Genomic DNA, 14308 nt, shown 5'->3' on the forward strand with positions numbered 1-14308 from the left:
AGAGTCTATATGCCTTTTCATTTTTGAGGGACTCATTCCTGGCCATGGTTTATACAGGTATGTAAGAATACAGTGTTAAAAAATAAAAAAGCCCTATGTTGCCTTAACCACACATACATTTGCTGCCAAAAACTTAATCTGAAAAGACTTCCTGCTGCTGCATGGAAGAGTTCTTAAATAGAGAAGGTAAATGTTGTTTATGGATTTGCTCTCCACGGCAGGGAGGTATGAATAGCTAAGTTTATATGGACTCTGAACTCTGAAATCAGATCATCCTCAGTCTCATCTACAGAGCAGGATTAGAGGAGATACATCCTCCATTTATACTTCAAATATTCTATATCTGATTCAGATGTAACTTACTGAAACATGAATAGTTTTCATATGATAGGCTCTTAAAAATCTTTTAATGCTGCTGAAAAACACAACATGATAAGTTTTTAGGAATGATATAATAGTTCCTTTACTCCCATAGAATTTGTCTATTATCCAAATCCCCCTACTAGAGTATAAGCTCTTTGATGACAGGGAATGTGCCTCTCTTTTTCATAGCTGTGCCACAGTGCCCAGAGTACCCTTGGCACATACATGAACTTCCACTGGATACACTACAGCTAGAGGAATGGTTTTGCAGGATGTGTTAATTTGGACTAAAACACCAATTCTTTTTTCCTGATGCGTAGTTGAATCCTTTTTTATTCTTAAGTAATAATGCTTTACAGCCATGGTTAAGAGACTGTTGTTGGAAGCCTTAATTTTTTATTTTTAGAATATATAAAATGTAGAAAAGATTTAGGAAATAATGAAGGTTATTATTATTGTTTCTTCACTATTTATAAATAATGAAGTAATCAAATGTCTTGTTTTGTTCTTCCACTTATTCAGCAGCTATTTGTTGAGCAATTATTACATTTCGGACACTGTGCTCAGGGCCGATTAGTAAGAAGTTGAGTTCAATAACTCATAATGTGAAACTTCTCTAGGAATGCATTATAGTTGCTACCATTTAATATGTCCTTAAGTGGAATAATTTTCTAGTTACTCTAGTTTTTTTTCTTTTTTAACTTTTCTTGTAACCTCAGTAGTGCCTGTTCAAAAGTAAAGCAAACCATATATAATAATGTGATGCCTGCAAATTCTAACTTGCGATGGGATCCAGACTTCATGATGGATTTTATTGAGAATCCTTCAGCCCGTAGCATCAACTACTCAATGCTGGGCAAGATCCTCAGTGACAATGCGGCCAATCGCTACAGCTTTGTTTGCAACACACTCATGAATGTCTGCATGGGCCATCAGGATGCTGGAAGGTGAGAGGGGTTGCCCTGGAATTCATGATTAACTAGAGAGTTGTTTCCTTGGTACTTGTTTGAAATTAAGGTCTTTAATAATTACCTGGCCTCCCATTTGGCTATCTTTTGCTTTTTTCCCCCATCTTCTTTAGTTTCTTAACCTGAGAGACAGTGTTTTCTGGCTTACTGCTCTGGCATGAGATGTTTTCTAAGTGGTCTAATTGTTACATAAATCCATTTTCAAAAACATTTAATATAAATACAAAAAAACTATGTATTGGAAAAAAAACTATATTTGGGCCTACCTAAATTACATAGTGTCTTTAAATTTTTTGATACCCTTAAAAATGTAAAGTTGGCAGATCAGATTTGTTCACAAAACTAAAAATATGCTGGATTTACATTGTTAAAAGTGTTTGAACCCATTTTCTTTTCTTTCGCTCAAGGTTATTTGGTGAGTGGGTATTTATTATTATATCCTGAATGTAAGAAAATGTATGACATGTTCAGTGATAGTGGAATGTGTTAAGTATGTCACATGTGAGTATTTCTCTTTAGTAGAAAGTTGCTTTCTACTATTTTCTTTTTCTTTTCCAGGATTAATGACATAGCCAACTTCTCCTCCGAGCTGACGGCTTGCTGCACTGTGCTCAGTTCAGAATGGCTGGGGGTTCTCAAGGCTCTCTGTTGTTCTTCAAATCATGTGTGGGGGTTTAATGATGTACTTTGCACTGTAGATGTAAGTTTTCTTTTTTATTTAAAAACTCAATTATGCAATTAAATATTTAGTTAGTGGGTAATCTTTTTTAAAAAATTTAATTGACTCAAACTGAAAGGTCGTAAAATATTTTTTTTCTTTCTCTATCCAAAAGCATTAAACCATAGTATCATTGCCGGGGATTAAATAAATGGAAAAAATCAAAATAAATAAAATTAATAGTTTAATCTACAGTAGAGATGCCCAGAATTTCCTTGTTTCCTGAAATTTCCAGTTAGTGAGATTTCTTTCATATGGATAGTCTCTTCTGAGCTGTTTGTTCTTAGTTTTTATCAAGTATCTCAAGTTCCTCATGACACAGGACATAATTTAACCAAAGCAGTTTACATTCCGAAGATGATCACTTTATTTCTGCCTGTTATCTATCACTCCTCGGAGTAATCCATGTCATACATTAATATATCTTATGTAAAGAACTTTATACATTTTTAAAACTGCCTCTTGGTTGAAGGTTTACTCTATAGTTCTGCTCTCTCAGGACTGCTTGGACAATCCTATCTACATATGTCCGTTTCATGGGCATGTGTTTATGTATATTTCATAGCTGTGGCCTGCTTTTTCAGACAGAAAAGGTCCAAGTTTTTATCTTTAACATAGCTCCTTAACCTCTTGGTTGTTTCTCGTTAACACTTTACCTCTTGCTTCAATCCCTCATCTGTAAAATCGGAATTAATAGTAACGTGAACCTCACATTGTTGTGCTATTAAATGAGGTGATTTGGGTAAATCGTTAACCATAGTCCCTGGCTTGTAGTATAAATCGATATGAAGGCTGCTGTTTTTCTTACTTTCTGCCAAGTCTGAAGAGTTCTGTGATAGTAGAGATTTCACTGTGACTGAATTCATTTTCCTCCACTTTCTCTTATCTTTCTTTTTTTTAATGTAGGAGTCCATTGGTTAACCTTCAGGGTTGTTTTTAAAACTAATTTAATCTTACGGTAGAATCCTTATTAGTGATTCCTGAAGGGAACTCCAAAGCGTTAGTGAGGCATGTTTTTCAACTGGTGGAATCTACTTGTTTTCCCTTGCTTCCTAATGGTCTTACCCTTAAATGACATATATTTCCTTCTGCTGAAAAGTTTTAATTATGTTCCATCTTTTAGCGATTTTTTGATTTTTGCTTTTTCATTGTGTTGTTTTTTCATTACGCGTGCACAAGTTAAAGCTCAGTATCTTCTTATAGTGTTGGGGCATAGCTAAACCTTATTGTCTTATAAAGTAGAACTAGGCCTAGAGGAAAATAATCATAAATTACAATTTCCTGCTATTGGTTCATGTTGGGATTTGAGATCTTATTGATATTGCCTACATTCTCTTAGTTATTAATCTTAGATATTACTTGAGAGGGTGTTAGGTATTAAAACCTGTCAATGTTTTTCTTGAAGGTGAGTGACCTTTCATTCCATGATTCATTAGCTACTTTCATTGCTATTCTGATAGCACGACAGTGTTTTTCCCTTGAGGACGTCGTGCAGCATGTGGCACTTCCCTCTCTCCTAGCAGCAGGTAAGGTGACATCCAGGAACGGCATTTGTTATTTGGTGCTTGTCTTGGTGGAGTGGTTTCTAACTATTAAAACACAGGGAAAGGAGTATTTGAGGGTATGTAAGTGGTGTGGCATTAAAGTAGAGATGGTAGAGCTGTAATAGTTCCGTACAGAGTAACATGGATCCCTATGGAAAAGCTTGGAAACTGCTATTTCATTATTTGTTTTAAGGAGACACTTAGGTTTCTCAGAAAGGTACAGCCAGTGTCTTCCTTTCTTACCATAAAGAGGATTTATTTAAATTATTTCAGAATATTTAGCCCAATGGAAAACCCTAAAAATTGTTCTTGAATATGTTAGAAAGCTTGCTTTCACCTCCTGTTTCCTAGCTTGTGGAGATGCGGACGCCGAGCCTGGGGCGAGAATGACGTGCCGGCTCCTGCTTCACCTCTTCCGAGCTCCCCAGGCCTGCTTCTTACCTCAAGCAACGGGTGAGCTGACAGCTGAAAAATCTCTGACTACGTTTTCATTTGGAGCTGTAGATTCTAAGACAGCTAAGCTGGCTGTCCAGTCTGTAATTTCCTTTCTGATTTTCGTAGGCTTGCTCTGGAGGTGATGAAGGAGTGAGATGATGCCATTGAGAGGGCTGTCAACACCTTTTATTTATGTAATATCAGGATATACTGAGAAACAAAAATCAGGTGTTAACAAACAATAAAAATACCTTTGGTTTTAGGCCAAGCCATGCTGGTGGGCAGTGTGATTTGATCATTCAGTATACTACGTATGTTGGTTCTGAACACTGAAGCAGCTTAGGGCAATGGTGATTCATTAATTATTTTCCTAAGGTAAAAGGAACAAGGTAAGAATTCTAGCGGCGTTAATGAAGTCTGTTCCTAAAGATCATTTCCACATAGATATTTCCACGTCTCTGTGAGAATCGGCATTAGTGTACGAAAGTCCTGCTAATGTTGCACATTTTTCTGAGAAATAAAGACATCATTTTAGTAATTAAGAAGTAAAGGTTAAGTAAGGAATCTTGGCAATGTTTCTTAGTGAATTCATGAAGCGTCACTTAAAACAAGTTAATGGCAATTAAGCACCTATAGTCTAACAGTGAAAGGACCTGGTGACTATAAAGGATTACAGAAGGTTGCTAATGATGGTGATGAGACCATTAAAGGTTTGTTGTTGTTTTCACAGGCAAACCTTTCCCTGGAATAAGATCATCTTGTGACAGGCACCTCTTAGCCGCTGCTCACAACAGCATTGAAGTAGGAGCTGTGTTTGCTGTCTTAAAAGCAATTATGATGCTTGGTAAGACTATCCTGGCCTTAAGCTTTTTGGTTAACCACAAGAAACAGAGGCAAAATAATTTGTATTCAGGTTTAAATCTAATTAATATTATTAGAAACATTTTTTGTTTGTTTGTTCTGAAAAATTAGTTGGTTTTCCCCAAGTTTAAGTATAATTGGACTCTGAAGATTCTGCCTTTACCTACAGTGACTGGGGGGAATTTAAATATAATACTTTTCATGGTGTTTTAATTTCATCGTGTCTCATTCTGATGTAGAATAGATCCTCAGACCTACACGGTTGTTTGTTGGCAGAAATCACTCTTTGTGATGGACAGGGTTGACTTGGTGATCTAACCAGAGGTTTAAATTTCAGCCAGATTATATTCCAGAAACAGAACATCAGAACACTGGGGTTTTAATCTTAGTGTTTCTGCTTCCATTATGACCCTGAACTACTTTATATCCTTCTGCTTAGTTTTTTCATTAATCGGGTAATAATTACAATGATGTGGGTACTATTGATAAATCAATATTAGATGTCACAAAAATTTTTACTCATGATGTCCAAGACATTTTTTATATTCTAATTTGTATGTTTTCTCCTGGAGTAGTAGTACTGCCTTTTCTGTTTATTTACAGTATAGTACCTTAAGATATTTTTATTCCATAAATCATAAAGGATTTGAATGCTCAAGAAGGTTTGAGTTCATGCTGCCTAATTCCAGCTTTAGGTACTTGATTTTGAAACAAAAAGTTTTTGAAACAAAAGTTCTCTCTTATGTTCCAGAGGTGCTCCCTTTGGTTAGAACAGAAGTTACTGAGGCCTTGACTAAACAAAAGTTCTCTCTTATGTTCCAGAGGTGCTCCCTTTGGTTAGAACAGAAGTTACTGAGTGGATAGGAATTGGTTTAGATGAGTCTTAAAGAACATGTTTGAGTGTATAACCCTGTCCTGCTTGAGAAATGTTATTTGGTGATGGGATAATGGAGTTTCATAAAACAAACTATTAAAAGTCCACCTAAAAAAAGGGAACACACACACACACACACACACACACACGTGTGTATATATGTATACATACATTTTTTGAAATGCCCCAAAATTTTGTAGTCAAAAGAAAAGGGCAGAACTACATCAAGGGCCACATCGTCTCCTCTGAGCTTGGGAGCTTGTAGATTTATACAGCTAGCATTAAATGTTCATTTCAGTACAATTTCTCTACTCTGATGATGTTTGAAGGGACATCAGAGACGGCATGTCAATTCTACATGATAAATAAATGTAGGGATCATGAAGGCAAGGACTGGCTTTTTTCCTGTGGTATGTCTAATGCTCATCAGAGAAACTAGCAAAGAGAAGGTTTTCAATAACTAATGTTGGAGGTGTGAATCCATAAATGGTAGATATTTCAATGGCAGAAACCAAGCTGAGTGCCATCTGTACTCTGGCCCCTTAATTTGCAGGACTGGTCTCATCCCAAGTAAAATTTTCCCAGCTCTTTAAATATCCAAATAATATGGAGGGTTCCTAGGTCTGAGGTGTCAGGATCAGGACAGTTCCATGTCGGCAGAGCCCTGGACCAGGTGGGGGCTGAACACTCACTTAGCTCTATTGTCCATGTAACTGCAGAAGGTCTGGCACTGCCTCCTGGACCTTCTCTGTCATCCTAACATCTAAGCTAAATGAGGATCTCCTAGTCTGGGACTGGCAGAGGTATTTGTTTGTTTTTGTTTTTGCAGAAGTTTTATTTCATCTCTGTCACCATGTTCTAACCAATACCCTCTTAGTTCCTATATTTTGAGTTAAGGAGATGGGACTGTTACATTGGATTTAATTTCTAATTTCTGTAGTAGTTTAAACGAGTGTAGATAGTTATTTATATCACTTAAGGTGGAGAAAGCACACTGAATTTTGGTACTTTCAGAATTTGGTCTTTCCTTCAGCTCCCAAAGAGTTCTGTGAATTTAAATAAATTAATGTGAAATTCTCTTTGTATGTTAATGGGAAATGTATGATAATATATTGATGGATTGAACTGTATTATGTATTCCTCCCCTTCTCAAGATTTTATGAGTAAATATTTATTAAGTCATTCTAATTTTTCAGATTCTTTTCAGCAGAGTCAAAACTTTTTCTTGGTCAACCTGTGGATTTTAAAAGGCTTTTTGCTCTGATCTGGGCTTGATTCTGCTGTCTTTTTGCAGGCAGTGAAGGCCTCATCTAAACTCATTTGTTGGTTCAAGGGTATTTTCTCTGTCAAGGATTATTATTATCCTATGAGTAAACAGGCAAAAGTTTGAAGGCTCTGCTGTCATTTGGTAATCCTTAGTACCAAATTATATTACTTTCTCACTTTTAAAATACTACAGTATTTGTCTTTAGAGAAGATTTATTTCCAGCTATTCAAACATTCTGCTCAGTTTTTTCCCCAGAACTTTGTTATGAGGAAAACACTTTACTTAGCTTCATTTCACTGGGTGTATTAGAGATTGATCAGGTAAGGGTTTCTAATTTGGATGTTACGGCGAGGAAGGCAAGAGACACAGGTTATTCAATGAATGCCTACTTTTCAGGGTGTCCTTAGCATGCACTGCCCTTTTCCATTCCCAGGGAAATAAATCTCTCTTGTCAAGAAGTTGATAGTAAGGTGGGCTAAGGCAAACTTTTCTCTTGACCTATGGATAGAAAATAAGTCATTGTAAGAGAAGAAATGGAAAAGGGACATCTAGAAGGGTGAGTAGCCCATTTTTTCCTTGTCTGTAAGTCAAATTAATTTGAATATGCATTTGTGCTTGAAATACTGGTGAAGTCAGTGTTCTGTGATTATGAAGTGTGATTCATAATGCCCTTTCCAAGTCTGGTGAAAGTATATTTAATTCTATAAACAAAATAAGTAGTGAATCTTGACTAGCTTTCTTTCCATGTCTGATAGAAACTTCTCTGGGTTCTTGCATTTATTCTCTTGATCTGTTCTCTCTATTGCTGAACAACTGGCTATGCAACAATACTACCATTCACATATTTTAAATTCCCAAAAGCTAGCCTCATTTGCTTCTTAGATATTTGGCAATATTTTGAACTTCTATGGTTTTTGCTTTTGTGATTCTGTTGTTTAGGAGATGCCAAAATTGGCAATAACAGTGTCAGCTCTTTAAAGAATGAAGACTTTACTATGAGAGGTTTACGACGTGATGGGAATGCTGATGATATCTGGACTGCCTCACAAAATTCAAAATCCTGTGGGAAAAGCATTTCCATAGAAACTGCCAATTTAAGAGAATATGCTAGATACGTACTGAGAACTATCTGTCAACAGGTATTCTTCTGATTTAATTTGCCTTTTACTTTGAATGCATAACTGCTCTTTTGGAGAGAGCTATTTACTATTGTAGGAAACTTGTACATAGATGGTTCTTTTTTCTTGCTAACTTTATATCAAAATAATTTCAAATTTTCTAAAAAGTTGCAATAATGATAAAGAACTCCTATGTACCCTTTACACAAATTCACTAATTTTTTACATTTTGCCACATGTGCCTTGTAATTCTATTTGTGTGTGTGAATGTGGGTGCATATAAATATGAGGGTGCTTCAAAAAGTTTAGTGAAAGAGTCCTATTATCTTTTGATTCTATTTTTCTATAAACTTTTTGAAATACCCTCACTTTTTTTCTGAACTATTTGAAAGTAGGTGGCATACTTTATTCTTTATTTTTGAGTACTTCAGTCTTTATTTCATGACATAACCAAATATACACTTATTAAATATCTGAAAATTTAGCATTGGTATAGTAATTTTTTCTTATCTATAGCCACATTTTGATTTTGTCTGAGGTTTCCTGTAGATTAGCTTCAGATTGTGCATCCCTGGCCAAGACACTATGGAAGTAATGCTGTGTTCTTCCAGGTAATCACGTCTGAAGGCACATGATGTCCATTTGCACCTCATTGGTGATGTTAATTTTGATCAAGTTGTCTCCATTGTATACTTTCAAGATTTCTCCACTGCATAGTTATTATTTTTTCCCCTATAATTAATAAACAATCTTTAGGGAGACACTTTGGGGAGGTGATGCAAATTTTCAGCTCCTTATCAAACTCTCCCACCCCTGATAAACAATCATTTCATTTCTTGTCCAAAGTAGTCTTCACTCTGATGGTTGCAAAATAGTGATTTTTTTTTTCAGCTCTTTCTGTCCCTCCACAATATCAGTTTTTGCCTTATTTTAAAGAACCCACCCTTCTCCCCTATTTATTGTCCATATGGGTTATAACATACTGTTCTTAGTTACTTTTCATGTTCAGATTGTCCCAGATTTGTCCAATGGGAATCTCTTTATCCTGGCTCTTGCATCATTTGGCATATTTCATCTTTTTTTTTTTTTTAAAGTGTATTTTCTTACTTTCTGGACCATCTTTTACTTTACCTGTCCCAGACCTGAAATTACCTATTCCTCTTAGGAACTTTGGTTCTATTTAGTAGAGGACAGTATAGAAACCAAGATCTGGGTACTATGTGTGTTCATTGCTATGAGGTATCATTGCTTCTAGGCTCTTTCAGCAGACAGAACTAGTGCAAAAATACATCTATGTACATAAATGTGTGTGTGCTGTAACTGTGAGTTCATACTTCCAGTTCCAATCCAACCCCATGAAGTTGTTCTTTGTATTCCCCTATTCCATATTGGTATCACCTTTTACAGTGAGAGACCTGATTCCCGGTGACCAAACCGTTTACCAGTTTGGCTTAATTCTACTTTATACCTAATATAATTTCAGAATTATTACACATATATATATATATAACTAGGAGAAACAAACCTACCATAAGGAGTTGAGGTTTTGTTTGTACTTCCTTTTTCTCTGAGGGTTTACAGTACTTGGTTCAAAATTTATTTGAACTTTCTCCTTTATTGTGAGTATGTTCTTCATTTGAAATACAATTGGATTTATTTGTTTTTGTTTACATTCAGTTTAGATTCCCTTTTGCCCCCTTAGCTGTGTCTATAACATAACATACTTCCAAAAGTCAAACTATACAAAAGGTACTTAGAGATGTGTCCTCTCTTCCATTTCCTTTTTACCCTTTACCCCCCTCCCTGCCCCAGGTGAATAATTTCATTATTTTCTGGTTTATTCTTTCATGTCTTTTAAAACATTTCTCTGTTCTTTTTAAATCCCTGCCCCAGGTGAATAATTTCATTTCATTATTTTCTGGTTTATTCTTTCATGTCTTTTAAAACATTTCTCTGTTCTTTTTAAAAAAAATAGTGGCATAACTTATATTCTTTTGTACTTTTTTGTAGACATAATGTTGACAGTGTCACCTTTTTGTATTTTGTAGGCATGTTATATAACCATGGTAAAAGTTAGGTGAATCGGGGCTGGCCCGCGGCTCACTTAGGAGAGTGTGGTGCTGACAACACCAAATCAAGGGTTAATATCCCCTTACCAGTTACCTTTAAAAAAAATTTTTTTTAAAGTTAGGTAAATCGTTGTATAGGTATTGAGAGGCAGTTGTTCATTGATACCCAACTGTGAGTACACATTGGAATCACCTGGGGCATTTAAAAAAATTTCAGTGCCTAAAAAAATTACTATCTGGGTACCACCACCTGAGTTTCATTTAATTGGTCTGATGTAGGGCCTCTGCATGGAATTTTATAAAGCTCGCCAGGTGATTTTAATGGAGAAGCAGCCTCGAGCCACTGGTATGGTGGTTAAGAAATGGACTTCATCTGAAATAGATCTGGGTTCAAATGAGGCTCTGTTACTATTGGTGATTTCTTATCCCATTTAGTATAAGGATTTGCATTTTAAAAAATATTGAAGGAGTGTAAATTGGTAGAAACTTTTCAGAGGGCAATTAGTCATATGCATCTATAGCCTTAAATTTTTGTTATAGTCCTTGACCCAACAATTGCACTTCTATGAAATTATCCTAAGAAGATAATTGTATAGAAAACAGATGTGCACAAATTTTTTTAATAATAGTCTCACTGTTCATAACAGTCAAAAAGGAAGGTAATTTTCTAAATATCTGTTTTAACCTGTGTTCTGTCTATTTAGTGGAATGTGTTCCATAAAAATGATGTAATATCGAATCATTATCATTATACAGTGAGTTAAAAAACACTGATTCCAAAATAATACTTAGATCGACGCCACATTTTCCAGTTGGAAACACCTCTTTCTTTTCTTTCCTTTTCTTTTTTTTTTGCATGTTTTACAATTTTTTCTTTAACCAAAGTTCTTTAAGACAAAATGCTAGAAATTTTATTGGTTAAACTTTTCCCAGCTACTTTTTTCTTGTAATTTTTTAAATTGGAAGATTCCTGTCAGCTTTATATTCCGTTCTACTGTGAATGGAGTGCGTATTACATACATATATTTAAAGTCAGTGCCTGTCAATTTAACTGCCATATTATTTTCAGGAATGGGTAGGAGAACATTGCTTAAAAGAACCTGAAAGATTATGTACAGACAAAGAACTTATATTGGACCCTGTGCTTTCAAATATGCAAGCGCAGAAATTACTGCAGCTTATCTGTTATCCTCATGGCATTAAAGAATGTACTGAGGGGGACAACCTGCAAAGACAGCACATTAAGCGCATTCTTCAGGTAAGTACTATATTCTAAAGATTATGTTTCTGTCATTTGACACATTCTTTGTGATTTTAAGGAGATTTTGTCATTGCTAATTCCTGATTTCAATTAATTTTGATTTTTATTCCCCCAGCTTTCTTTTCTGAAGAATTCCCACACTTTATTGCTGGGTAGACACAGATGCTGCAAATTCTTTATAATCATCAGATAAATATTGATATTTTAAGTCATTACTGTATTTACATGAGAAATAAGCTTTGTAGAGGGGCTTCTTAATGTATTATTCAAGAAATATTGAAATCATTTTGGAATGGGATTTTGAGGGAAGAAATGCTTGTCTTATTTATTTTCAGTGCCTGGCTGAGTCAGGCACTTTATTTTGATGTCGCCATTTATTTGTGTCTACACCAAATATATGTACTGAGATTGGAAGCCTTTTAATCCATTTAAATTCCTTTATTGTATATGATTATTCTGCTCTTTCTTGAGAGAGAATACTATAAGAAAGTATTATATTTCAACACATATTTAATATTTTTAATGTTTCATTTTTTTCTTTTTTCTTCAGAATCTTGAGCAGTGGACACTGAGACAGTCCTGGTTAGAACTTCAGTTAATGATCAAACAGTGCTTGAAGGACCCTGTGAGTATATATTGAAAGTGTTGTATGTATAAAATTTTATGATAAGCAAAAACACACTGAGATCTGAGGGTAAAAGAATACATATGTATGCTAGTTTTTTTACATCTAACTCTAGGGCTCTGGTTCTGTGGCCGAAATGAACGTCTTACTGGATAATATTGCAAAGGCAACAATAGAGGTGTTCCAGCAGTCTGCCGACATGAACAGTAACTCTGCTAATTCTGGCATGAGCCTCTTTAACCCAAATAGCATGGGAAGTGCCGATACAACTAGCACAAGACAGAATGGAATAAAGACATTTCTAAGGTATATTCTTTTTAGTTTTATTGGTCTATCATTAATTTTTCACATGTAACAGTAAATTTTATTTGCGTATTGCAGTTTTTTTCATTAGCCACAGGAATGTGAAGGAAATAATTACTTGTAAGTGATAATTATCATTATTTAAAAAGTTAAAGGGTAAAGCTGTAGTGGGTGATATCTTGGCATTCTAAACGTTTGGTTAAGTAGGCCCAGATGCCTTGGAACCCTAGATGAACTCAGGTTTGATTAGTGCCTTCAGCATCCTTTAGGCCACCAATTATCATTATTTAAAAAGTTAAAGGGTAAAGCTGTAGTGGGTGATATCTTGGCATTCTAAACGTTTGGTTAAGTAGGCCCGGATGCCTTGGAACCCTAGATGAACTCAGGTTTGATTAGTGCCTTCAGCATCCTTTAGGCCACTGTATTCCAAGGTGTTCATTATATAGGAAACGTTTTTTTCTGCCATCTTTATTAATTGGCAGTTTTGCACAAATATATCATGGTAATTTGTGTTCAGAATTAGAACTAGTAGGCATATGGAATCTTAAAGTAACCGTTTAATTTGAAAGGCAGATTAATTTGTATTTTTTCATTTTGGTGTAAAGTATAACTAGTGAATTTTAAAACTTTAAAAATTGGTTATTATTGTGCTTAAACATAATGACATTTCATATTGTAAACGTGACAGACAAGTGGATTGTTAGACAAAAGGATTGTTTCTAATCAGTGAGCCAGAATTACAGAAAAACGCTAAAAGAAAAATAGTTTAGTTGCAGTATCCTCCCGGGACTGCACCTTCTGTTGCTTTCGAAAAGCACGGTGGGAAGTGTCTGCACACATCTGGTTATTGGCATGAGGAAAGATAGTGCAGGAATAAAAGGGAAATTTTAGAATGGTCTGTGTGTCTTGCGCTTCCGTGTTTTGATTTGGAGTTTTTTTATGACAGAGAAAAAAAGATGCTTTTTGGGGGTGTAACTCCTGTTTCTGATTTTAGTTCCTCTGAACGCAGGGGCGTATGGTTGGTGGCGCCCCTCATCGCCAGGCTGCCGACTTCCGTGCAAGGAAGAGTGTTGAAGGCTGCTGGAGAAGAGTTGGAGAAAGGACAGCACTTGGGTTCTTCATCAAAAAAGGAAAGAGACAGACAAAAACAGAAGAGGTATGGCTGGAAGATGTGTCTGTTTATGTGAATGTATAAGGAGCAACTGAGAAAACCTAGCACTCTGCAAACATATGTGGTCATTTTATCCACCGACTACTGATATCTAGTTTTTAAATGGAATCAGAAATGTTCTATTAGGCAAGGCTCTAGTCCTAAAAAGTTCCAGGTTATATAATGTTATACACTAGTTCTAAATTCTGCTTATATATCCAAATCACTGCTGAACTGTTAAAAATTCTGACTTCTGAGCCCCACTTCAGACCAACTGAATCAGATCTGAATAGCTACCTATGTGGTCCCTATACCAGAGAACTTCAAAAAGGTCACGGGAAGATTTGTATTATCTTTCAATTCTCTTTTTCCATGAATTTTTTGAAGTGCCCTAACATTTTATTTTTAATTAGTTTTAATTTTTTGTTACTTAGGTATTTATCTTTAAAATGCAGAATGATTTATTTATAATTCTGGAATGTTGAACACTGAAATAGTTACTAGTATTTTTAGCATTTAGGGCTCTTATTCTGGACTAGATATTGAGTTCGAAGCCACCAAAACTAATGTTTCCTAAATCTATTTTATGCTCTTTCCAAGTCACCTCTCTCAGTTCTGCCCGTGAAAGAAGTGATTCAAATATTTTGACCTAGATCTCATTAAGAAGTATTTCATTCCAGAGTAGCACTTAGTTTGTAAACATGACTTATCGATTGTTAGCCAATTGAAAATATTTCATTCAAGTTCCAATT

The 14308-nt window shown here is 35.3% G+C and overlaps 1 protein-coding gene across 1 annotated transcript in view; it reads left to right on the forward strand.

Annotated features, from left to right (window-relative positions):
* The window catches only part of MED12L (mediator complex subunit 12-like), a 287707-nt gene that overhangs the window by 218872 nt on the left and 54527 nt on the right, over nucleotides 1-14308 (forward strand). The window contains exons 17-26 of the mRNA XM_008579724.1: nucleotides 1083-1310; nucleotides 1890-2031; nucleotides 3455-3575; nucleotides 3945-4046; nucleotides 4759-4872; nucleotides 7970-8169; nucleotides 11287-11475; nucleotides 12029-12103; nucleotides 12219-12409; nucleotides 13401-13562. Coding sequence (XP_008577946.1) covers nucleotides 1083-1310; nucleotides 1890-2031; nucleotides 3455-3575; nucleotides 3945-4046; nucleotides 4759-4872; nucleotides 7970-8169; nucleotides 11287-11475; nucleotides 12029-12103; nucleotides 12219-12409; nucleotides 13401-13562 — 1524 coding nt within the window. The remainder of the gene's footprint in view (nucleotides 1-1082; nucleotides 1311-1889; nucleotides 2032-3454; nucleotides 3576-3944; nucleotides 4047-4758; nucleotides 4873-7969; nucleotides 8170-11286; nucleotides 11476-12028; nucleotides 12104-12218; nucleotides 12410-13400; nucleotides 13563-14308) is intronic.

Source organism: Galeopterus variegatus, unplaced genomic scaffold (assembly GCF_000696425.1).
Source record: "Galeopterus variegatus unplaced genomic scaffold, G_variegatus-3.0.2 Scaffold1947, whole genome shotgun sequence".
Taxonomy (NCBI): domain Eukaryota; kingdom Metazoa; phylum Chordata; class Mammalia; order Dermoptera; family Cynocephalidae; genus Galeopterus; species Galeopterus variegatus.